At 47.6% G+C, this 25440-nt stretch overlaps 1 protein-coding gene across 2 annotated transcripts in view; it reads left to right on the top strand.

Annotated features, from left to right (window-relative positions):
- Positions 1 to 25440, top strand: part of DZANK1 (double zinc ribbon and ankyrin repeat domains 1) — a 116656-nt gene that overhangs the window by 77599 nt on the left and 13617 nt on the right. For both annotated transcript variants that reach the window (XM_075338106.1, XM_075338107.1), the window contains exons 16-17: positions 1340 to 1439; positions 11127 to 11224. In XM_075338106.1, coding sequence (XP_075194221.1) covers positions 1340 to 1439; positions 11127 to 11224 — 198 coding nt within the window. The remainder of the gene's footprint in view (positions 1 to 1339; positions 1440 to 11126; positions 11225 to 25440) is intronic.

The following is a 25440-nucleotide window of genomic DNA, read 5'->3' on the forward strand; positions in this document are numbered from 1 at the left end:
AGAGACTCAATCCTAGGCAAACTAGGTGGGCATTGTTCTTCTCCAGATTTGATTTTGTGGTAACATTCCGGCCCGGTACCAAGAACACAAAAGCTGATGTACTTTCCCGTAGCTTCTGTCCCTGTCAGTCTGAAAACGCTGAACCAGTGCATATTTTAGCTAAAGGCATTATTATGTCATCTGTTTCCTTACATTTGATAGAAGAGGTCCATAATACCCAAGACCAAGCTCCTGACACCACTCCTGTCCATAAACTGTTTGTCGCCCCCTCACTTCGCCTACGGGTACTCCAGGAATCCCACAATTCTGTTTGGCCATTTTTTTTGGCTGAGAGACCGTTATCGATGAGCTGGATGATGCTGTTTCTCATTTCTTGGGAAATCTTCATGGCTACGCCTCGTTTCAATCCAGTGACCTTTCACTTGGGAATCAACCTAATAACACACTGAGCTATCAGGGAATGTGAGAACAGGTTGTAATTTGTAGTAAACAGGAAGTAAAACATTTTTCCACAAACAGGAGCAAAACAGTAACAATGCAGCGACATGACAAAAATCTGCATAACTAACCATATGCTAAATAGTTGTAAGTCAAATTTATATATGTGATAGTCAAGATGATTATCTCATGTTAGAAGCTGTAGTGGATGGTAAGATTTGGAGCCTGAAAGTCAAAAGTTCAATACATTGTTACCCTTTTGCTTATCAATGTAATTTAATATTGTCCTGATTGAACAGAAATTGATAAAATATCTATTATACTTATGGAATTGACTAATGTAATTTTTATAACCAGGCAAAACACATCAGACTAAAGGCTCTGAAGAAGAAGTTAGATTTTGATATATCCGATCTGATACTTCTTCCTATTGAAATATTGTAGATATACATCCACGACTCACCGAGTGTTTATGGGGCAGTCAGAAGAGAATGCTACCAAGTAATATGGTTGACAGATGTTTTATATGTATGGCTGGTATTAAAATTATAATTACTGATGGACAAATAGTAACTATTCGTGTTCGGATTATTCGGAATTAATCCCAAAGTACTATTCCGGTATTAGTTATGAATAACGAACCTAATGCAAATCACTGGGGAACCCGAGCGTTTTTTTGTTGTAGCAAATAGCGGAATAGTACTCAGTATTTGGTAAGCATTATCCGAACACGAATAGTTACTATTCACCCATCACTAATTATAATGCATTGTAAAGATGGTATATGTATATGTTCTGCTATAGTGTAGATTACATTTATTGAGTTGGCTGCTTATCTTGTGTATATTTCCATATAGTTTTGCTACAAATACTTATGAAATTTTTTCTTAAAATCCCAAAGAATGTTGTAACCGGGAAGCCAATGCAGTTGTCCAACAATCACTTCTTGAGCAACGTTACGGAGGGTCGAGATGACCATGATGAAACCCAGTCTAGTGTGGGTAAGTCTTACAAGATGTCCTCATTTTTACATTGACTATATATCGTCTGCTGACCCTACATGCTTCATCTATGGAGAACACTGGGGCTGTGATTTTTCTCTGCAGTTCCTAAATGTTGTGGCAACTTTATACCACACTTATCATTCTTTTATTTGCTAGTTTGCTTCTCTTTTAGGTTTCATCCATTTTCATTTTTAAGGAGGTGATGCAACTTACAGTGAGGAATTATGATTGCTCCACTTTTCTGTCATCAGCAGCGTCATCCAAGTACCCGCCCATAATTTCGTGCCCGCGCTTTTCCCACTGCCTCCACCGTTATGCGCAAGCGCTGGCCATATGAACCCACGTCACCTATTACCGCAGGCGCGAGATTATGGGCGGGTACTTGGATGACGCTGCTGATGACAATCACAGTGCCGCCCATAATCTCGCGCCTGCGCAATCACCTCACCAGCGGTCACGCTTTACACAGTGCTGTCCCGCGATAGTGCCACTGGGCATGCGCGAGACCTCGGGAGCACTGGGCGACATCCTCATGTATTGAAATGAGCGATGGGGGACGGCGTAAAGTGGCGGGAGGCGAATAACGGACGCAAGACAGCCCACCCCCGTGACCATAACAAAACATTTGGATACAAAAAGGTAAGACTTTATAAAGTATTTATTTAGGTCTCAGAGGGGGCACAATAGCAACAGGAACCTTTCTAGAATGCAGCCCAGGAGCTGCAGAGGGGGAATCTTTTAGGTTTATTGCGAAATTTCTGCTGACAGGTTCCCTTTAAACAAGAAAAACTGAAATATCACATGGTCATAAGTATTAAGACCCTTCAGTGGAGTCCAGCTGTGTTTAATTAAACTGATAGGACTTGATTTGGAAAGGCACACACCTGTCTATATAAGACCTCACAGCTCACAGTGCATGTCAGACCAAATGAGAATCATGAGGTCAAAGGAACTGCCCAAGGAGCTCAGAGACAGAATTGTGGCAAGGCACAGATCTGGCCAAAGTTACAAAAGAATTTCTGCAGTACTCAAGGTTCCTAAGAGCGCAGTGGCCTCCATAATCCTTAAATGGAAGATGTTTGGGACCACCAGAACTCTTCCTAGACTTGGCCGTCCAGCCAAACTGAGCAATCGTGGGAAAAGAGGTAAAGAAGAACCCCGAAGATCACTATGGCTGAGCTCCAGAGATGCAGTAGGGAGATGGGCGAAAGTTCCACAAAGTTAACTATCACTGCAGCCCTCCACCAGTCAGGGCCTTTATGGCAGATTGGCCAAACAGAAGCCTCTCGTCAGTGCAAGACATATGAAAGCCCCCAGAGAGTTTGCAAAAAAACACATGAAGGACTCCCAGACTATGAGAAATAAGATTCTCTGGCCTTGTGAGACAAAGATAGAACTTTTGGTGATAATTCTAAGCAGTATTTGTGGAGAAAACCAGGCACTGCTCATCACCTGCCCATTACAATCGCAACAGTGAAACATGGTGGTGGCAGCATCATGCTATGGGGGTGTTTTTCAGCTGCAGGGACAGGACAACTAGTTGCAATTGAAGGAAAGATGAATACAGCCAAGTGCAGAAATATGGAGGTTTTCTTCCAGAGTGCACTGGACCTCAGACTTGACCGAAGGTTCACCTTCCAACAAGACAATGACCCTAAGCACACAGCTAGAATAACAAGGCAGTGGCTTCAGAACAACTCTGTGACCATTCTTGACTGGCCCAGCCAGAGCCCTGACCTAAACCCAATTGAGCATCTCTGGAGAGACCTGAAAATGGCTGTCCACCAACGTTCACCATCCAACGTGATGAAACTGGAGAGGATCTGCAAGGAAGAATGGCAGAGAATCCGGGTGTAAAAAACTTGTTGCAGCATTCCCAAGAAGACTCATGGCTGTACTGGGTCAAAAGGGTGCTTCTATTCAATACTGAGCAAAGGGTCTGAATACTTATGACCCTGTGATATTTCAGTGTTTCTTGTTTAATAAATTTGCAAAAATTTCTCCCTTTCTGTTTTTTGGGGTTTTTTTCTGTCAAGATGGAGTGCAGAGTGTACATTAATGAGAAAAAAAATGAACTTTTTTGAATTTACCAAATGGCTGCAATGAAACAGTGAAAAATTTAAAGGGGTCTGAATACTTTCCGTACCCACTGTATATGTCCCTTCTCTGCCCTGTGTAATGGTCATGTCTGACCAGACAGTGACAATGTCTGATGATACTAAATCTCCTGGGCAGGGGAGGAATAAAAAAAAAAAAAGTTTACAAATAGCACAGCGTGGGACTGTATCTGATTCTTTTTCTGAGGTAAAGCAATTTCCTGCCTGTTTTTACAAAATGTTTTACCTCAAAGAAAGAATTGTTTGCAATTCAGTGCTGTAATATTTGTATACTTTATTATTTCCCCCTGGGACTTCCCATCAGTGATTCACCCTGTGCCTCACGGTCCAGGAATACCTGTCCCTTCACCTCCGAAGAAACTTGAAGATACACCTGATTCAGAAGATTCTGAACATGAAGAACAGGATTCTGACGAAGACTTTCACGCTAATCCCAATGACCCACAGCTTGTGAGCTGTGATTAACCCCTTATTACCCTGATTGCCACCGCAGCAGGGCAATCAGAAAGAACTAGGTAAAATCCTGGGATTGTCGCATCTAATGGATGCGACAATCCTGGGTGGCTGCAGGCAGCTTTTTTAGGCTGGGGGGCCCATTAAGCATGGGTCTCCCTAGCCTGAACATACCAGCCTTCAGCTGTCGGTCTTTACCTTGGCTGGGTGGACCCTATGCCAATTTTATTTATTTTAATGCCACAATAGACGCACATAGCATCTGTGATTGGACGCAGTCAGCTGACACGCTGACACTCAGGGTGGGGGCGCGTCTGACTGCAACCAATTACAAATGCCGGTGGGTGGGGAAAGCAGTGCATATGCATAAGCCTAAAGAGCAGCACTGGGAACAGTTATAGCCGCACTGGAGCCTTGGTAAGTATAGCGCACCTGCTACTATCCCACATCCCTTCTACCACCATTATTAATTGCCGGATTCTGGTCCTCATAGACATAGATATGGGAACTGGCATCCAGCCAGATATCTGGGACCAATTCCCGGGCTGGAAGCAAACTTCTTTTTTTTTTTATTAAATCCGGTAAGGTCCGTCGGTCCCGGTTATCTGCGAGTCTGCCCATCAGAACTCTAATCTAAAGGTAAAGAACCTGCTAGCTCCTCCTACCTGTTTTTCATGGTACAGAAGCAGAGAAAAGGAATTTCTCCCATACTTTTCTCAAGATGGTGCCCTAGAACTGGAAAAAATTAACATTGAGCACAATGTGATTGAGTGGAGATTTTATTGATTCATTAAAAAAAAAGTCTGAAAGCTGCTACTGTACTATGGTAATCAAAAAAGTCTGTGGAGCCTCTGTTAGGAGTCTCGACACAGAAACTAGCCAGATATCCCTCCGGGAAGGACCTAGCCAAGGAGTGGCTCTTTTTAGGAGACCACCATAACCACCATATTAAGTGGCCCTTTTCGTCAATATCCATTTTTTGACAAGTTTAAAGATATGACAAGGGAAATACCAAAGCCAGGTATCCATCCACAGACAGCTGTTTCGGGGTATTGCCCCTCATCAGTGTGGAGTAGGATTCTGGCCAGGTGGGAGCAATGCCTAGTAGACCAACAAGCCAACGAGGGCGCTCAAAACAGTGAAATTCTAGGTGCATTGCCCCCTGGGAAATATGCAAATCAAAAAAGTCCGTGGAGTAGGATTCTGGCCAGGTTTTTTTGTTTTTGAGCGCCCTCGTTGGCTGCCGGCAGTGTTTTCTCTGGCTAGTCTCCCCGAGATCAGTGATTGTTTTGTCTTGTTGGTCTACTAGGCATTGCTCCCACCTGGCCAGAATCCTACTCCACACTGATGAGGGGCAACACCCCGAAACAGCTGTCTGTGGATGGATACCTGGCTTTGGTATTTCCCTTGTCATATCTTTAAACTTGTCAAAAAGTTGGATATTGACTAAAAGGCCCACTTCATATGGTGGTTATGGTGGTCTCCTAAAAAGAGCCACTCCATGGCTAGGTCCTTCCCGGAGGGATATCTGGCTAGTTTCTGTGTCGAGACTCCTAACAGAGGCTCCACAGACTTTTTTGATTTGCATATTTCCCAGGGGGCAATGCACCTAGAATTTCACTGTTTTGAGCACCCTCGTTGGCTGCCGGCGGTGTTTTCTCTGGCTGGTCTCCCCGAGATCAGTGATTGTTTTGTCTTACTGTACTATGGTAGCAAGTAAGCTTCAGTGCCTGTAAGGCATTCTTAAAGGAAAGCTATGAGAATTTAAGACTTTATTCTCAAGAATCTTAGAATCTTAACTAAGAGGATCAAGAATGGTCAATATGTGGTCATCAGAAAGTTCTCTCTGCTCCTTGTGCAGCAAATAGGATACACAAAGTACCCATCCTTTTTATGTGAATGGGACAGCCGGGATAGGACTCATCACTGGAGCCATAAAAGTTGGCCAACAAGAACATCTTTGCAATCTGGACTCAAGAACATAGTTGTAGAAAGTTCAGTTGATCCCACTAAAGTTCTCCTGCCACCACTCCACATTAAGCTTGGACTGATGAAGCAGATTGTGAAAGCTCTACCGAAAGGAGAGACTTTTAAGTACCTGTGTATCAAGTTTCAGGCGTTTTGGAAACTCATGATGGACATGTGTTTTAAAGATAAATGAAAGCTGTTAAGAAAAGGGCTTGGGATTCTTTTTAGAAAGTTGTGACAAAATTTCTAGGTAACAGCAAAGATCCAAAATATAAGCCCATCATGGAGAACTTGCTGAAACTTTTCAGAGCCTTGGGTTGTGTGATGAATTTGAAGTTACATTTTTTATATTCCCATGTGGACTACTCTTGAATCCTTGGTGCTGTTAGGGAAGAGCAAGAAGAAAGATCAGGATATCAAGGAGATGGAATGACAATACCAAGGTAGATAGAACGTGAACATGATGGAGGACAACTAATGGATGCTGCACATAGAAGATCCACCGGCCCTCTATAACAAAAAAGGCATCAAGAGAAGATTTGAAGAGAAAAGGAAAATAATTCAGAATTAATTTCCAATAAAGTTGCAGAATAAATGTTCATTAAATCGATATATAATATATATATGTGTGTATAAAATATGTACATTTAAAGCTAAAGTGAAAAATGTTCTTGTTTATCTTGCTTCTACGTAATTTCATGCCCATTTTGTGCAAAATCCATACATGCTTTTTTTTTTCTTCTTCAAATCAGGGCATAAGAAAACATAAGAATCAGTCATTGGATTTGAAAAAAATGTCATACCCCACATTTTGCTTGTGTTATTAATACTCAAACAGGTCAGACGTTTATATTGGTGGGGGTCTGAGTGCTCGGACAAAGGGGCAAAAGTGCTTGGTGGGCTCTTCTCTGATCACTCATGCCACTTTTAGGCTATGTGCGCACTTACCGGATTTTGCCGCGGATTTTTTGCGGTTTTGCTGCATGTTTCGCTGCAGAAAATGTTCATAACATCTCTGCAGTGAATCACCAGCAAATCCTATGGGCAAAAAAAATCCTGTGCGCACTAGGCGGAATTTGACAGCTGCATGTTTTGCTGCGGGATTCCCGCAGCAAAAACAATTGCATGTCACTTCTTTTCCGCACATCGCTGCGGGATTTCACTCCATTGACTCCAATGTAATCGTGAAATCCCGCAGGGAATAACGCAGGCAGCAAATTCTGTGCGGTTCACTGCGTTTTCCTGCGTTATTCCCTGCGGTATTTTCGCGGTTTACCTCCGGTAATGTACATCGCTTGTCTGCGGTTTTGCAGGGAAGTGATGTCATTACAGGAAGAGGAAGCGGAGCAGAGAGTAAACAAACACACAGATCACACAGATCACACAGATCACACACAGACATCACAGACATAGAACACAGACACAGACACATAGAACACACATAGAAAGAAAACGGAAATATAGAAAACAAAACACATGGGCTCCGCTGCATATTTACCGTCCAGCCGAGGTAAGCACACAGCGGCGGCCCGGTATTCTCAGGCTAGGGAGGGTGAGGGGCAGGGTTAATGTCCCCCGCCTCACTCCCACCTCCCGCAGCCGAGAATATCAGCTGCAGCTGCCCCGGGACTGTCGCATGCATTATGCGGCAGTACCGGCGTGTCCCCGGCTCTTCCTGCCGCCGTGTAGCAGTGGCAGTCAGGGTAATACAAGGAGTTAATAGTGGCGGATCGCCGCCATTAACTCCAGGCTTGATCATGGCAGCGTCTATGAGACAGCTGACATGATTAACCCGTAAGTAAAGTGAATAAAACACACACACAGAAAAATCCTTTATTTTAAATAAAACAAACAAGCCTCGTTCACCATTTTATTAACCCCTCCCGAAACAAAGCTCCGGCGTAATCCACAGCTCCGGCGTCCTGCGCTGCTTACATCCAGCCGCGACTGACACACAGCGCTGAATTACCTCTGCTGTCTCGCAGCATTTCCCACGGCCGGTAATGTGAACTCACTGCCGACCGTGGGAAATGCAGCGATCTGTCCTCTATCTATCTGTCTATCTATCTATCTATCTATCTATCTATCCCTCTATCTATTCTTCTGTCTCTTTATCTATATACTATCTCAGAATGAAATGACTTTTTTTTTTTCTTTCAATGTGCTTTATTGCATTGAATGCAATAAAGCACATCCCAACCCGCACGTGGCAATACCGCGAACAATACCGCGGTAAAACCGCAGCAAACCACGGCAAACCGCAGGCGATTTTCGGGTGCGGTTTGCCGCGGTTTTTTACCGTGGGTGCGGTAATCTTTGAATACCTGCGGAATTTTCTTGAGAAAATTCCATTTTCCAGTGCGCACATAGCCTTATACTGACATAATTGCATTTCTTTACGTTGTATGAACGAGTATTCAGCACATAACTCACAATATGTGCGGGAGGTTTAGCAGCACACATAGTGCAAGGAGCTGCCCCATCTTTGTGTGCCACAAGTTTGTAATTGATGGGATAACATAAACTGCACAATACAATGGGCGCAGGAAAATCAAAGAAACCTTGTAACAATGTGTTTATTGACTCAGGAGCTCGCGCCTTTCACATGACATTATTTCTCTTGCAGCACAAATATTGACTTGGGCATCATGCAGGATAAGTCTAATCATGGATAAACCACATGGTGGAATATGTTACACAAAAATCCCAGAATTAGGATGCTGGAACACTAATAGTCCACCGTCACCGTCACAACCATTTTTTTTAATATCTAAAATTAAAAAAATGAAGCAAGTCTGTTACAGCTCCTCATAAAATTTCCCATGCTTTCTTTCCCCCATGTTTTCTTTAACTTCGAGGTTCACTCTTGTGCAAACTATATGGGCGATTCATTAAGATAAGTGTTCCAGAAATCAAGTATAAACACCTTAATAAGTTGCAATATTTTTGCGCAACTTGGCAGTTGTGAAAAAAATACGACTTTTAGCGTTTATACGCTAGGCCTGACCAGTTACGCCAATATGTGCACAGCATGGGCAGGACGGTAGTGGTCACATCTGCCGTCAAATTCATCATAACTTCTGCAACTTACTCCAGAATTGTACAGCAGCCCCCGGCGCGCTGGTTATCAGACACGCCTGATTCATTAATAATGAAAGGTACAGCAGTGAGCACTTCATTAAGACTGGTGTGCTATACTCCAGTCTTAATGAATGACCTCCATTGTGTCTTCATTGGAAAAAACTGAAGAGTGTAATCCTGAGGTCCTACAGTCTCATAATATCTTCTCTTTGTTCTCCGGTTTGTGCTAATAAACATTTGGAAGGTTAGTCAGAAGTAGGGGTGCGAGCCTGAATCAAAGCAAGGGACACGACCTATAACACAAATATACATCATAGTTCGTGAAGGGTTATACTAAGCACATAGACTTAGAAATTTAGCTATTGAATTGATCAATGCAACAGAGCCCCAAAACCTCTTCACAAATGAAAGACTTAGAATGGTGTTCCAAACGTTATTTCTTTATTTGTTAGTAGTCTTTCGTTTGTGAACCCGACCCCACCCATACCTTGTTGGTCCACATTTATACATATATAGCCTGGGTCTCAGCTTCCCATACATGGTACGTTTTTTAACTGCATGAGAGGACACACATTAGCTAGGGACCCCAAAAATAAGAGAATACCGTGAAGAGGTTTTGGGGCTCTTTTGCATTGATCAATTCAGTAGCTAAATTTCTCTTTATTCATATTTCATGGCAGTAATGCAGATTCCACTCTCATTTTTACATATAGCTATTGGATTTTTCAGGCCATTATTCACACAGCAGTTTCTGCTATTACATGTATTCCCCTTGCATAGTCATTGGTGTGCATACCTTCTCTCCATACAGTATCAGGAGAATTCTGGTTTCTGCACTCTCTCACCACTGGAGCTGCTAAACCAGATTTCACCTGGGCATGTCGGTGCTGCCAACCATTCCAAATAGTTTTGATTTTAAGTATTTTGTGTGTACAGCTCTTATAATGACCTATGTGTCTCCATGTCTCCAGATTATAAGCTACTTCTTGATGGCATGTATTCGATTTGTTAGCAAGACGACAGATGGGAATGAGTATGACCGCAGGATCAGACTACAGAATATCATATTCCAGAGAAAAATAAATACAGGATTCCTCAAAATTTCTGTCAGAAGTGTCAGCAGTAGCTATTTCCCCAATCCCCATAGAATATATGCACGCTCATGTGAACAAGCATGCATATATATGGGGCAGTGGAACACTGGCCAATAGCTATTGAGGACATATGACTTCATTAAAGGGATTGTCCGTCTAAGTCCATAAGTCTTCAGTAACTCTGTGATTGCAGATTTATGAACTCTCACATCAGTTGCACTGTGCGCTGTGAGGATTCGCCAGTTTTAGAGTTGGAACAGTGGTCACAAGTATGTGATATGCATACTCCCGGCCAGAATCCGACTAGAGAGGCACGGCTTTGTTTAATGCAAATATAATCAGCGAAGCCACGCCACTCTAGTTGGATTCTGGCTGGGAGGATGCATATCGAATACTCGCGGCCTCTTGACCATTGTTCCTGGCTCTGAAACCGGTGAATCCTCACAGCCCACAATGCAGCCGAGTTCAAACGTCTGTAGTCATATAGTGACACATACAGTAACTGCAGACCTATGGATTAGACCGGACAACCCCATAAGGCTTCAGTAACTTTTCATAACTACTAGTGAAGTATCATGCTTGTTTATATAAAAAATAATATGAAAATCAAAAGTCTAAGAAGTATTTTCATCCATGAGAACACCGTCAAGTCATTACTTTGTGGATTTCGATTACCTTTTTGTAAAGTAGCAAGGTCATTTGTTCAGGACATTAGTGGGCTCCCTTCTGTCATTCTGCACTAATATGACCAAGGTTATATTCAGGGCATGCCACGTGAAGTGACGGCACCCACTAAATAAGATCTGGATGGCAGGCCACATAACGAACGGTTCTCTTTAGAGTGTATTTCTAGATTTGGGTATCATATATTGTTAAAATTTGTCTGCTGATATTACTAGTAATTAACTCCTGTGGCTGCCTACAGTATAATTATGTACCATTATTGGCTAATATTTGTGTATATCCTGCAGCCAGCGAGGACGGGCTGAGTGCCAGAAGTAACAATGGAAAAGGAAAACGGTCCAAGAAAAAGAGCAGAAAACCTGTTCAGAAAGAAGATCGACTCCCGGTATGTTTGAGACAGAACGCAGCAGAGAAAATGGTCCTGGTATAATTTTTTTGTTACTGTGTGCGGCCTATTTGGTCCGCGGGATCTGAAACTGCAGACCCTTCACTCACATAATTGGCCACTGACCAAGGGCAATAGAAGGACACTCACTGCTCCAGCTACAAACAACATCATACACTTGATACAGCCGATGTATCTAATCCTATCATTTGTGAAAAGTCCGCCAATCCATGTATCTAAATCTATCATGTATGATAGTCTTCTGAGCTGTCTATTTAATCCTGTGTCACACATGATAGGATTAGATACACAGCTCAGAAGACTGTATCACACAAAATAGAATTAGATACACTATCTGTATCACACATGATGGGATTAGACACATGGCTCAGCAGACTATCGCACATAATCGGATTTGATACACAGCTCAGAAAACTGTATCACACATAATAGCTTTAGATACACTGTATCACACATGATGGAATTAGATACACAGCTTAGCAGACTGCATTGCACATGGTGAGATTAGATGCATGGCTCAGCAGACTATATCACAATTGATGGGATGATACATGGCTCTTCTCAGTCAGTGTAAAGCCTCACTCAGATTTCCCTGCGCAACATACACTACAGTTCAAAAGTTTGGGGTCACCCAGACAATTTTGTCTTGTCCATGAAAAATCATACTTTTATTTATCAAATGAGTTGCATAATGAATAGAAAATATCGTCCAGACATTGACGAGGTTAGAAATAATGATTTTCTCTGACGCCTCATTGGGGGACACAGGACCATGGGTGTTATGCTGCCTATCCATAGGAAGACACTAAGTAGATGCAAAGCATAGCTCCTCCTCTGCAGTATACACCCCCTGGCTGGGCCAGGCAAGCTCAGTCTGTAGGAGGCACTTCCTTTCAAGGTTTGTTATTTTTGAGGGCGACGGTTTCCTATGGGACCGATCTCCCACTACCATCAACGGGCGGGAACGTGGAGTGTCGCCTCCACGTACCCCCTCCTGCGACGCTGGATCCTGGGCTGGACAACGGGTTCCACAGACACCGATTTTCCAAAGCCCAGGGTAGAGGCCTGTGCCGCTATAGCCCAATTCCTCAGCCCCTCTCTGCAGGCTCTGAGTTGAAGATGGCACCAATTCCTCAGCCCCTCTCTGCAGGCTCTGAGTTGAATATGACACCGACACAGCAAGCTGACTCTGCTATTTTCACTGCCTGGAAAGCAGTGTTTTAAGGTGAAATCCCCCCTGACTGGTTTCCCAGACAAAGGGAGAAAAGACGCTGCAGGGAAGGCTCCCAGGACATTTACAGTATTTATTATGGGCAAGGAGCAAGGATCCTGCACACACAGTGTTAACTTTCTCTAGCTTGCTGGCTGGAGGAGGGGGAGGTTCTGCTGTCTGCAGAAAGTCTTGCAGATAATTTCCCGGTGGCAGGGGGGAGGGCCCAGGGCTCAGGGACTCACGCTGTTTTTATTTGCTCTGTTTATTTGCTATAGCAGAAAAGCCGGCTGATAACCACCAGTGACAAGCTGTGTGCTGACTGTAGGAAGAGGGAGGAAAACTCAGAAGCTCCCTTCCCGCCGTTTTTTACTACCCACAGCAGGGGGGGCACACTGACTCATCTTCCCGCTCTTTTAGCGCTAAGCCCCGCCCCCCCAGGAAAGCGTGCGAAGATCTTCATAGAGTTTAATTCCTCCTGAGGACAGGGTCATCGGCTGATTCTGGTGAGGTGCTTGCTTCAATTGTAGCTCTGCTGAGCAGCACATATGCTCAAAGGCAGAGCTACACAGAAGATTGATTAGCATATTAGCATGGCCCCTGCACGGCAGGCCAAGGATGATGACATGGAAATGAAATGAAACATTCAACATTTAATTGCTTCCCCTTCTGGCATACTCCTATTAGGAACATGCAGAAATCTAAGGGCACTAAGAGTACTAAGGCCCACATAGTCTATTATTCAGCCTGCACTGCCTGCCACGCTGAGCTACACCTCTTCTCTCTGTGAGTCCTGTGCCCCTATAGCCCCCCAAGACCCCCCTGCCACCACCGCCGCAACCGGCAGCCCAGAGCCTAGGGCCCCCAGCCCACCGGAATGGGCACAGTTTCTGTCCCAATCCATGGAAAAACTATCACAGAACCTGGTTCTGGCTATGCAATGTCGTCCTCCACAGCCTTCTGGGTCCCTGGACGGAACGCAGCCTGAGGATACCCCCATGGAGGATCCTTCTGAGGTAATCCGGGCATATGCTTCACCGGTTGCAGGGATCAGGAAAAGAGCACATGGCCAGGTGTCTCCAGCGGGCTCTCCCTCGGGAGCACACAGGGCAGGCTCTCGCACACGCTCCAAGGCTTCTGATGAGCTGGAAGAGGGAGAATGCTGTTTGTACCAGGAGGATTCCTTGGTTTCATCACCCCCAGATGATCAAACTGCAATAGACTCCCTTATAACAGCAATCAACCAAACTCTGCATGTGGAGGATCCCCCATCCACTACCACTGACCATGCGGTCTCCTTTAAGAGGGCAAGGAAACCCCAAAAGGTTTTTTTTCTGATCACCTAGAGTTTCAGGATATCCCCACAAAGCAAAGGGAGAAGCCTGACAGGCGCTTCGGTAACCGAAAACTCATGGAGTCCCGGTACCCTTTTGCCTCACCTGCCCCTAAGGGCTGGGCCGATCCGACCTCGGTCGACCCCCCGGTCTCCCTCCTTACCACAAAGACACTCCTGTTTTTACCCGATGGTTCCTCCATCAAGGACCCAACAGACAGACAGGTGGAGCACCTCGCCCGCTCTGCTTTTGAGGCTGCGGGTTCCTCACTCTCGCCCTCCTTTGCCTCTGTGTGGGTCGCAAAGGCGATCTCGGTCTAGGCAGACTCCCTTAACACTTCGCTTGAGGAATCCCAGTTCACTCATACCTTCACAGAGGTAACAGCTCAAATTGCCGCTGCAGCGGAGTACCTCATCCAGGCCTCCATGGACGCTGCTACCTGCGCAGCGTTTGCCGCCTCAAATACCATAGCCATCCGTAGAGCTCTCTGGCTCCGACAATGGCGAGCGGACTCTGCCTCCAAAAAGTCTCTCACGGGCCTTCCCTTTTTTTTTTTTTTTTTCCAGACCGATTGTTTGGCGAACGTCTGGACAAGCTCATTTCTGACGCCACGGGAGGAAAGAGTACCTCCCTCCCCCAGCTGAAGTCCAGGACGTCCTTCACCAGACGTCCACAGTCCTCGTTCCGCTCCTTTTCAGAACTCATTTGGTTGGTCGACATCCCGTGCTGTCCCCGCCACCAGCCGCGGACTACGCAAGGACCGACCTTCTCAGCTCTCCCCGAAACCCACTTCGTCATGGCAGCCTAGACCGAAACAGTCCATGACTAGGGAGACTCGGCCACGACGTTTTTCCCCCTCATGACTCCTTCGGCACCCCGGAAGACACACTCATTGTAGGAGGTCGTCTGCAGCTCTTTCAACACATCTGGGCTGCCGCCTCAGACGACAAATGGGTGCGAGACCTTGTGTCTTCCGGTTACCACATAGAATTTCGGACCCGACCCCCGAGTCGGTTCTTTCTCTCAAACCCCCCAAAGACTCGAAAACGACGCAAAGCTTTTTTGTCAGCACTCCACTCGCTCCAAACAGCAGGATTGATAATACCTGTCCCAGACGACGAGAAGTTCGGGGGGTTTTATTCCAACCTCTTTGTGGTCCCCAAAAAGGATGGGTCAGTTTGACCCATCCTGGACCTCAAACACTAAACAAACATGTGCACGTATGGAGATTCAGAATGGAGTCCCTAAGGTCCATTATTGCATCCATGGTCGAAGGGGAATTCCTAGATCACCAAAACTTCCTCCGCTTCGCAATTCAGGACTCCCACTTTCAATTCGTAGCTCTACCCTTCGGCCTTGCCACCGCACCAAGGGTCTTCACCAAAGTCATGGCGGCCGCCATGAGCGTCCTTCACGCCAGAGGAGTAGTCGTTCTCCCTTACTTGGACGACCTCCTCATCAAGGCCCCCTCCTTCCGCGACTGCTCAACCAGCGTACAGATCACTGTGGACACCCTATCCCGCTTAGGGTGGCTAGTGAATCTGGACAAATCATCCCCGATCCCATCACGATCCATCACCTTCCTGGGCACGCCCCTGGACACCCGTCGGGGCTTGATCCTTCTCCCTCAGGACAAGGCGTTCGCTCTTCAACGAGCGGTACGCTACGTCCTCCGTCTGGCTCCATTCGATTCAGCATGAAAGTGCTTGGCAGGATGGTGGCGGCTATGGAAGCAGTACCCTTTGCTCAACTGCACCTCCGCCCACTGCAGCTAGCCCTTCTAGCGGCCTGGGACAAGAGCCCCGTCTCCCGGACAGACATCTTCACCTGACGCCTTCAGTCAGGTACGCACTCCGCTAGTGGCTTCGGTCCTCATCCCTATCGAAGGGGAGATCTTTTCTCCCAGTGAACTGGCTGGTCCTGACCACGGATGCCAGCCTCCTAGGCTGGGGAGCAGTGTACCGGCACCACACTGCTCAAGGACGTTGGACACCCCAGGAGTCTTTCCTACCCATCAACATCCTGGAACTCTGCGCGATCTTCCTCGCGCTCAGAGCGTTCTGCCCTCTGCTAGCGGGTCGTCAGATTCGAGTCCGATCGGACAATGCGACAGCTGTAGCCTGTATCAATCGGCAGGGGGGCACCCACAGCAAAGCGGCTTATCTCGAGGCCCACAAGATCCTCAGCTGGGCCGAATCGACGGGATCAGTGATATCAGCGGTACACATACCAGGGGTAGAGAACTGGGCAGCAGACTTTCTGAGTCGCCAAGGCCTGGCTGCCGGAGAATGGTCTCTCCACCCAGATGTGTTTCTACACATCTGCACTCGCTGGGGCACACCAGACGTGGACCTAATGGCCTCAAGGTTGAATGCCAAGGTACCCGCGTTCATAGCCAGGTCACGCGACCTGCAGTCCATCGGCGCGGATGCTCTAGTCTGCTCCTGGCACCACTTCCGCCTGCCTTACATATTTCCACCTCTACCCCTGCTGCCGCGGGTAATCAGGAAGATCAAGGCAGAGGGAGTCCCGGTGATACTGATAGCATCGGACTGGCCCAGGCGTGCCTGGTACGCCGAATTAGTACAAATGCTCATAGACGCACCGTGGCGCCTTCCAGACATCCCAGACTTGCTGACCCAAGGGCCCATTTCCCATCAGAACTCCAGAGCCCTGAAGCTGACGGTGTGGCCATTGAGACCTGGGTATTAACAAGAGCGGGATTCTCCCCCGCGGTTATTTCCACCATGATCAGCGCCCGAAAGCCTGCTTCGTTCCGCATTTACCACCGTACGTGGAAAAATCTTCCTTTCATGGTGCAGGGAAACTAACGTCCAGCCTATGCCTCTGGCCATCCCCAGAATTCTCGACTTTCTACAGCCTGGCTTGCAAGCAGGGTTGGCTCTCAGTTTCCTTAAATGGCAGGTCTCAGCGCTCTCAATCTTCTACCAATGCCGCCTGGCTCAAAAACCGCAAGTCAAGACCTTCCTCCAGGGCATTTCCCATCTAGTTCCCCTGTACAAATGGCCGCTGGAACCATGGGACCTCAACCTCGTTCTGGACGGTCTCCAGAGGTCTCCTTTTGAACCCCTCAAGGAATCCTCCCTTACTCTTCTGTCCTGGAAGGTAACATTCTTGGTGGCAATTACGTCCATCAGACGGGTTTCGGAGCTAGCAGCACTCTCTTGCCGCGCGCCTTTCTGATCTTTCACCAGGACAAGGTGGTTCTGCGCCCCCTTCCGGATTTCCTTCCAAAGGTTCTTACCCCGTTTCATTTGAACGAGGACATTGTCCTGCCTTCCTTTTGTCCACACCTGGTTCAAAGAGTGGAAATGTCTCTGCATTCGTTAGACCTCGTCAGAGCTCTCACATATTACATATCCAGGACAGCCCCCTTTAGGAAAATGGACTCTTTGTTCGTCATTCCTGAGGGGCCTAAGAAGGGACAGGCAGCTTCAAAGGCGACGCTGGCTCGCTGGATTCGCTCTACGATCCAGGAAGTCTACCGCTTGCAACTCTAGCCCATTCCTAGTGGGCTGCGGGCTCATTCCACGCGAGCAGTTGGCGCTTCGTGGGCCATTCGGCATCAGGCTTCAGTGGAACAGGTGTGTAACGCTGCGACCTGGTCTAGCCTACATATGTTTTCATTGCATTACAGAGTCCATACCCAGGTTTCAACTGAGGCAAATCTGGGTAGGAAAATTCTGCAAACGGCAGTAGAGCACCTCTCTCAGTAGGCGCTCCAGGCTGTCTGGGACTGGTTCCTAGTCCTTGGGTTGTGTTGTCTTCTTTTATGTTTCCCACCCATGGGCTGCTTTAGGACGTCCCATGGTCCTGTGTCCCCCAATGAGGCGTCAGAGAAAAACGGATTTTTGTGTACTCACCGTAAAATCGTTTTCTCTTAGCCATCATTGGGGGACACAGCACCCTCCCTGTTGCCCTGTTGGGCCTTGGTTCTCTCAGTACCTTATTTGGTTATGACTCTTCTTTTCTCATGTTTCTCTGTTGAGGTAAGTTTTTACTGGTTTTTTCTCCTACTGCTTGTGTACTAAAACTGAGCTTGCCTGGCCCGGCCAGGGGGTGTATACTGCAGAGGAGGAGCTATGCTTTTGCATCTACTTAGTGTCCTCCTATGAATAGGCAGCATAACACCCATGGTCCTGTGTCCCCCAATGATGGCTAAGAGAAAACGATTTTACGGTGAGTACACAAAAATCCGTTTTTTACTTGAAATAATAATTTTCTCCTTCAGACTTTGCTTTCGGCACAGAATGCTTCTTTGCACCAATTCCAGCTTTGCAGACCTTTGTCATTCTAGATATTAATTTGCGGAGGTAATCTGGAGATATTTCCCCCCATGCTTCTCCCCTCCCCCCACAAGTTGGATTGGCTTGATGGGCACTTTTTGCGTACCATACGGTTAAGCTGCTCCCACAACAGCTCTATAGGGTTGAGATCTGGTGACTGGGCTGGCCACTCCATTACAGATAGAATACCAGCTGCCTGCTTCTTCCCTAAATAGTTCATGCATAATTTGGAGTTGTGCTTTGAGTCATTGTCCTGTTGTAGGATGAAATTGGCTCCAATCAAGCTCTGTCCACAGGGTATAGCATGGCGTTGCAAAATGAAGTGATAGCCTTCCTTATTCAAAATCCCTTTTACCTTGTACAAATCCCCCACTTTAACAGCACCAAAACAACCCCAGACCATCACATTACCCCCACCATGCTTGACAGATAGGTGTTTGAGGGGACATACTTGGCCACTGAATCACTTTCACCCTTTCTTAGGGTCACGTTTGTGACTCCATACAGTTTTAAAGCCATCAGTTCCAAAAACATTTATCTTGATCACTGCAGAGTATAGAGTCTCAGTAGTCTTCATTTTTTTCAGCATGGGCCTGGCAAAATATTGGTGGCTTTTTTGTGCTTGAGCTTAAGGAGAGGCTTCCTTCATGGACGACACTCATACACACCATTCGTCTACAGTGTACACTTACATGGGAAACACTCAGCCTGGTTTGACTTCCTACTTTTTTAGCTAATTGCAATGAACTTGCATGTTGATTTTCTGCCACCTTCTCATAAGAAGATACTGTTTAGGTGATATCTTCCCTGGTCGGCCTGGATGTCTCTGTGAGAGGGTTACGGTTTCATCTTTGTTAAAGTTTTGTATCACTTTGCTACAGAACTACGAGTAAAAGGTAAAGCTTCTTGTAGCCTTCACCTTTTTGTGTGTATTTTCTCTTTCAAGTCTTGTGACATTTCTCTTACATTTGGTACTAGTACTCCTAGGATAAAATGGAAAGAGGTTTTATTTGTTAAGTAATGTCCTTTTATAGTCAAATATCTGCTACACCTGTATAATGAACTAGACTTGTGGTTGAATTCTTGTTAATTAAAATTTCTTTATCGTTCCTATGGGAGACCCAAACCATGGGTGTATAGCTTCTGCCTCCGGAGGACACACAAAGTACTACACTCAAACGTGTAGCTCCTCCCTCCTAGCATATACACCCCCTGCTAGCCGGTCCAAGCCAGTTCAATGCTTTGTGTTTCAGGAGGTCACACACACATGCATTCTCTGATTTTTGATTTTTGATTTTTTTCTTTGGATCAAAGATTTGGAAGAAAAGCGGGTCCAGTCTGGACTCCCGGCATGTCCCTTCTCACCCCACTGTGTCGGCGGTGCTGTTAAGGTTGATTTTCCAAGGCTGGAGCCTTCACATGCCGCGCTCCTTCAACACCCTCTGAGAGGCTCTGGTTTGAAGTGGGAGCCAACACGGTTCTCACTGCTTTGCAGGAGACCGGTCTCCATCCACAGCCCTGTTCAGGATCCTGTCGGACGGAGCGCTCATCCCCCAGGGACCTGGCACCTGCGTCTCACAAGCTAAGTACATGAGACGTTATTACCACAGAAAATGGTCTTTCCAGGGGTCCTTTATACTTTATTTTGTGGGGAGAGTGTGTTTTATGTTTGTGTTAACATTTCCGGCCGGTTCTCCAGTTTTCACTGGAGAACCGCGCCGATGGTGCCTGCACGCTGGCCGCATGTTTAAATCTAGGCCCCGGCTTCGCCTGAGGCCTAGTTTCGGTTTCCACTGCCTCTGCTTGTCAGTCACGCAGAGAGACAGGATGGCTCCGCCCAGCGGCTGTGCAGCACAGGGAAGGGACACTCCTCACTGAGGAAGGATTCCCTCCCCTGTCTACCTCATTTGCCGCTCTCAGAGTAGGCCCCGCCCCCTCTCCTCGCTCCGGTCGCCATTTTCTCAGCGTTCTCTGTGCCTGCATAGGCACAGAGATTCCACATTGTGACAAGTGGGGGCCTGGGCTGAGGGACTGGGAGCACAAAAATGTCTATTAAACGGCCTAGCAGCCACAACCTCCGGTTTGTGCAGCTGCTTATTTTATCTGTTATATACTCTGCTGGGGGCCACTCTGGTCAGAGCCCCCACCTCTGCAGCATGTCTCACATCAGAGCAAGGCTGCAGGGCTGTTTTTAATTTGCACTGTATGAGGACTCGTACGGCCGGTACCGAGCACATAAACACAGGAGACGCAGAGTCAGCCTGGAGGCTCATCAGTGGTCCCTCCAGCTGCTCCGGCTTCGGTGGCTGAACCCCCGGTTTGGGCAGAATCCGCTCTTTCCAGGGGATGACCGTCCCGGACTCTGCGGAGCATGCATTAGCCCCCTTCTCAGGGTGTTTCTGCTGCTACTCGCTCAGCAAAGCTCACGGAGGACTCTCCTTCTGGTCTCAGACCCCGTCCTCCTAAAATGGAGACGCAGGGTCCCCTGTCCTTCCCCGTCCCGCAGCTCTGATTCACGAGCTGACTCACTGGACGAGGAGGATGTCCCTACCAGGGGCTCGGACGCTACTTTATGTACCATTGATCTGTCCGAAGGTGACGCAGATGCTAATGATGGGATTGCGTCCATTATACTTGTACTGGACCTCCATCCGCCTGTATCAGGGGAGCACTCCCCGCTGGCAGAAAGGCATCAGTATACCTTAAACAGAACAAGGAGTGTGTTCCTTACCACTCTAGTTTTCAGCCCACTGTGCCAGGCCCACAGCCTGTCCTGTCAGACCCCAAAGCGGAGTTCTGATGACTGTTTCTCCCTCCCACCAGTGGTGGTCAAGGAGTGAGCTAATTTGCCAAGGGTGGTCCCTCCGGTGTCTAGACTTCAGCCCGGATAGTTGTATCAGTGGCTGACGGCACCTCTATAGGGATCCCACTGTACATTACTTTTGTACTGGACCTTAATCCGCCGGAGTTACCTTGCCTAAGAGAACAAGGAGTGTGTTCCTTAACCACTCCAGTTTTTCAGGCCTCTGTGAACAAGCCCAGAGTCTGCTCTGACAGACGCTTCCCATGAAGCATGGTTCTGATGACTGTTTCCCTTTCCACCAGTGGGGTTAAGGAGTGGGCTCATTCACCAAGGGTGGCTCAGCCCGGGCCGTTATATCAGTGGCTGATGGCTCCTCATTTATAGTTTTGCTGTCCACCAGGTTGTCCTTCTGGCCAAATCTGTTTAGGGGCGGCAGGAGCTTCGTTCTCCTCAGCTTTATAGCAGTGCGGGCTTTCGTAGCCTCCTCTGCTTCTCTAGAGGAGATGCGTTCCCTCACAGGGACTCTATGCCCGAAATGGTTGCCTGAACTTCCAGATTCAGCCTTTTCATCCTATGCCATGTCTGCCATGCTGGAGACTCTCACCGCACCGCGGTGGCCTTGGCTACTTTCCTCGCTATCCGCAGGCTCCTGTGGCTTCGGAAGTGGAAGGCAGATGCTTCTATAGAAGTTCCTTGCTGGGCTCCCTTTTGTTGGGACCAGTCTTTCGAAAACAACTGGATGAAATTGTTAAGGAAGCTTTTGGCGGGAAGAGTTCTTCCATGCCACAATCCCAAATCAGGAAACCTGTCCAGGGCAGGAATCAGAGGTTTTCGTTCTTGCGTTCCTCCATCTGAGCGTTTTCTAAGCCCTCGGCCTCGTCCACTAGTTCGGCCAAGGATCGTAAAACCCAAATGGCGCTCGAAGCCGCGTCTTCAGAAACCGCAGGAGATGCTGCCACTAAGTCAGCTTCCTCCGGGCTATCTGGCCACGCCAGCAACGTCCTTGGTCGGTGGCAGGCTCTTCCACTTTGGCGACGTATGATTTTAACACGTCTCCGATCAGTGGGGGCGGGATTACTTCTCCATGGCTACAGGATAGATTTCTATCCACCCGCCAAACAGATTTTTTCTGTCAACTCCCCCCTGTTCCAAGGCCGCCGCCTTCTCACAGGCCGTGGCATTCTTGCAGGCCAATGGAGTAATTGTACCGGTTCCCAATTGGGAACGGTTCTGAGATTCTGCTTAAATCTATTCCTAGTCCCCGTAGAGGGCAGGTACTTCCGACCTGGATCTCAAGCTTTTCAAGCATGTTCAGGTGCGGCGTTTTCACATGGAGTCTCGGTCTTGTTCCGGGTATTTTCACCGGATCAATTGATAACCCAAGGACATTCCCTAGCATCCATCGACATCAGAGATGTCTATCTGCATGTGCCAATCGCAGCTTCTCACCAGCGTTGGCTACGTTTTGCAATCGGAGTGGTCCAATTCGTGGCTCTTCCCTTGGAGTTAGCCACGGCCCCTCGAGTACTCTCAAGGTTGGGGCAGCTGTGATTAGGGTCCTGCACCCCTAGAGGTTGGCAGTGATCTTTTGCCCTGAACGGCCTTCTTGTCGGGGCTTCATCCAGTGCAGACTCTTAGCAGAGTGCCTCGCTCACTCTCGCCACGCTAACCAATTCGGGTGGCTTGTCATTCTGTCCAAGACCACTCTGACTTCGAACCAGAAGTTCACGTACCCAGGGACGCAATTCGAGACTCTGTCGGCACTTGTGAAGCTGCCCTTAGTCAAACAGTAGTCCCTCTGCTGGCGGTCGACGTCGTTCCATCAGGCACGAAATACAGGTACTGGATCATATGGTGGCGTCAATGGAAGCGATTCCCTTGCCCAGTTTCTCCTCCTCGGAGGCTGGACATTTTCCGCTGTTGGAACAAGCGAACTTCCTCCTTCCACGGGGTGGTGGCTTCGCCACAGACCAGGGGCTCGTTTCAGTGGTGGCTTCGGCCACTCTGTCTCAGGGACGCTCCTTCCTGGCCCCGTCCCGGGTGATCCTCACCAGGATACTAGTCCATCCGACTGGGGAGCAGTGTTTCTCCACCACGGAGCGCAGGGCGCTTGGACTCTGTCCGAATCAGCCCTCTGGATCAATGTGCTGGAAATCAGAGCTGTGTTTCTAGCTCTCTAAGCCTTTCACCATCTGTTGGCGGCTGGGCACATTCGAGTCCAGTCAGACGACGTAACAGCGTTTACCTACATCAACCTCCAGGGCGGCACACTTAGCCGCCTGGTAATGTTGGAGGCTCAACGCATTCTTCAGTGGACGAAGGACTCCTAGTCCACCATATCCGCAGCCCATATCCCAGACGTGAAGACTGCGAGGCAGATTATCTCAGCTGTCCATCCGCGGTCCACGATCCTCAGGTTTCTGTGGCAGACGCACTGGTGCATGTTTGGTCCCAGCTTCGTCTGTCTTACGTGTTTCACCCTCTAGCTCTTGCCCAGAATCCTGCGCAAGATCAGTAAGGAGGGCCGTCGGGTCATTCTCATACTCCAGACTGGCCCAGGCAAGCTTAGTACCCTGACCTGCTCCATCTGTCCGTAGTGTTGCCATGGCATCTTCCGGACCGTCCAGACCTTCTCTCAAAGGGTCCGTTTTTTTCCGCCAGAATTCTGGATTCTCAGATTGACGGCGTGGCTCTTGAGTCCTGGATTTTGACGACTTCTGGTATCCCTCCTGAAGTCATCTCCACTATGACTCGAGCTCCGAAGTGTCCTTGGCCTTTTGGCCTTGCCGACCCTCCTGTCCCTTCTACAGTCCGGTCTACAGCTTAGGACTATCCCTCTTTAAGGGACAGCTCTTGGCTCTGTCAGTGTGTGCCAGCGGCGTATCATCCGGCTGGCTCAGGTGCGCTCCTTCAAGGGCGCATCTCACATTATTCCGCCTTACCGGCGGCCTATGGAGCCCTGGGACCTTAATCCGGTCCTCACGGTTTCCGGAAACCCCCCTTTTGAGCCTCTCAGGGAGGTTTCTTTGTTTCGTTTTTCACAGAAAGTGGTCTTTCTAGTGGCCATAATTTCCCTCAAGAGAGTCTCTGTTTTGGCTGCACTCTCTTCTGAGTCACCCCCTTTTTTGGTTTTTCATCAAGACAAGGTGGTCTCCGTCCGACTCCGGACTTTCTCCCTAAGGTGGTTGCTGCTTCCACCTTAACCGGGGCATTTTCCCTGCCTTCCTTTTGTCCGGCTCCTGTTCATCGCTTTGAAAAAGCGTTGCATATCCTGGATCTGGTGCGGGCGCTCCGGATCTTTGTGTCTCGCACCGCTGTTATTAGGCGGTGCACCTCTCTCTGGTGCTGACCACTAGTCAGCGTAGCGGTCTCTCGGCATCTACGCCGACCCTGGTTCGTCTTAGGTCGGCCATTTCTGATGCCTACCAGTGTACTCAAGTGCCTTCCCCGCCTGGGATCAGGGCACACTTGACCAGAGCTGTCGGTGCCTCTTGGGCTTTCAAGCACCAGGCTACGGCTCACCAGGTCTGTCAGACTGCCACTTGGATTAGTCTGCATACCTTTTCGAAGCACTACCCAATGCAGGCTCATGCTTCGGCAGACGCGGGCTTGGGCAGACGCTTTTTTCAGGCGGCTGTCGCCCATTTGTGAAGTTAGGTTTCGCCTACTTCTCAGTTTGTCTGTTTATTCCCACCCATGGACAGCTTTAGAACGTCCCATGGTTTGGGTCTCCCATAGGAACGATAAAGAAAAAGAGAATTTTGTTACTTACCGTAAATTCTTTTTCTTATAGTTCCGTCATGGGAGACCCAGCACCCTCCCTATTGCCTGTTGGCAGGTTTCTTGTTCCGTGTGTCTTCACCGGCTGTTGTTGTTGCAGACAGAGGTTCCGGTTGTTCCGGGTTTTACTCTGTCTCTACTTGTGGGTGGATGTCCTCCTTCAGCTTTTGCACTAAACTGGCTAGGACTGGCTAGCAGGGGGTGTATATGCTAGGAGGGAGGAGCTACACTTTTGAGTGTAGTACTTTGTGTGTCCTCCGGAGGCAGAAGCTATACACCCATGGTTTGGGTCTCCCATGATGGAACTATAAGAAAAAGAATTTACGGTAAGTAACAAAATTCTCTTTTTTGTAATCTAAATTTAGCTTTTCTCCTAAAACTTTTATTGCGGTGTTCTAACTTTTGCAAATTGGACTTCAATGAATTTGTTAGGAAAATTCATTTTTTTGGTTGTGGAAAATAATAACTCTTGTTTACAATTAATGTCTCACATTTGTTGGAGTGTTTTGTAGTATGGTATCCCATAGAAATGATTGAATCTGAAAGTAAACTAAAGGTTTTCTGACAAATCTGTTGAGGTGTACTCATTTATACTGAGCATTGTATATACAGTTAGGTCCAGAAATATTTGGACAGTGACACAAGTTTTGTTATTTTAGCTGTTTAGAAAAACATGTTCAGAAATACAATTATATATATAATATGGGCTGAAAGTGCACACTCCCAGCTGCAATATGAGAGTTTTCACATCCAAATCGGAG

Source organism: Anomaloglossus baeobatrachus, chromosome 3 (genome assembly GCF_048569485.1).
Source record: "Anomaloglossus baeobatrachus isolate aAnoBae1 chromosome 3, aAnoBae1.hap1, whole genome shotgun sequence".
NCBI lineage: Eukaryota > Metazoa > Chordata > Amphibia > Anura > Aromobatidae > Anomaloglossus > Anomaloglossus baeobatrachus.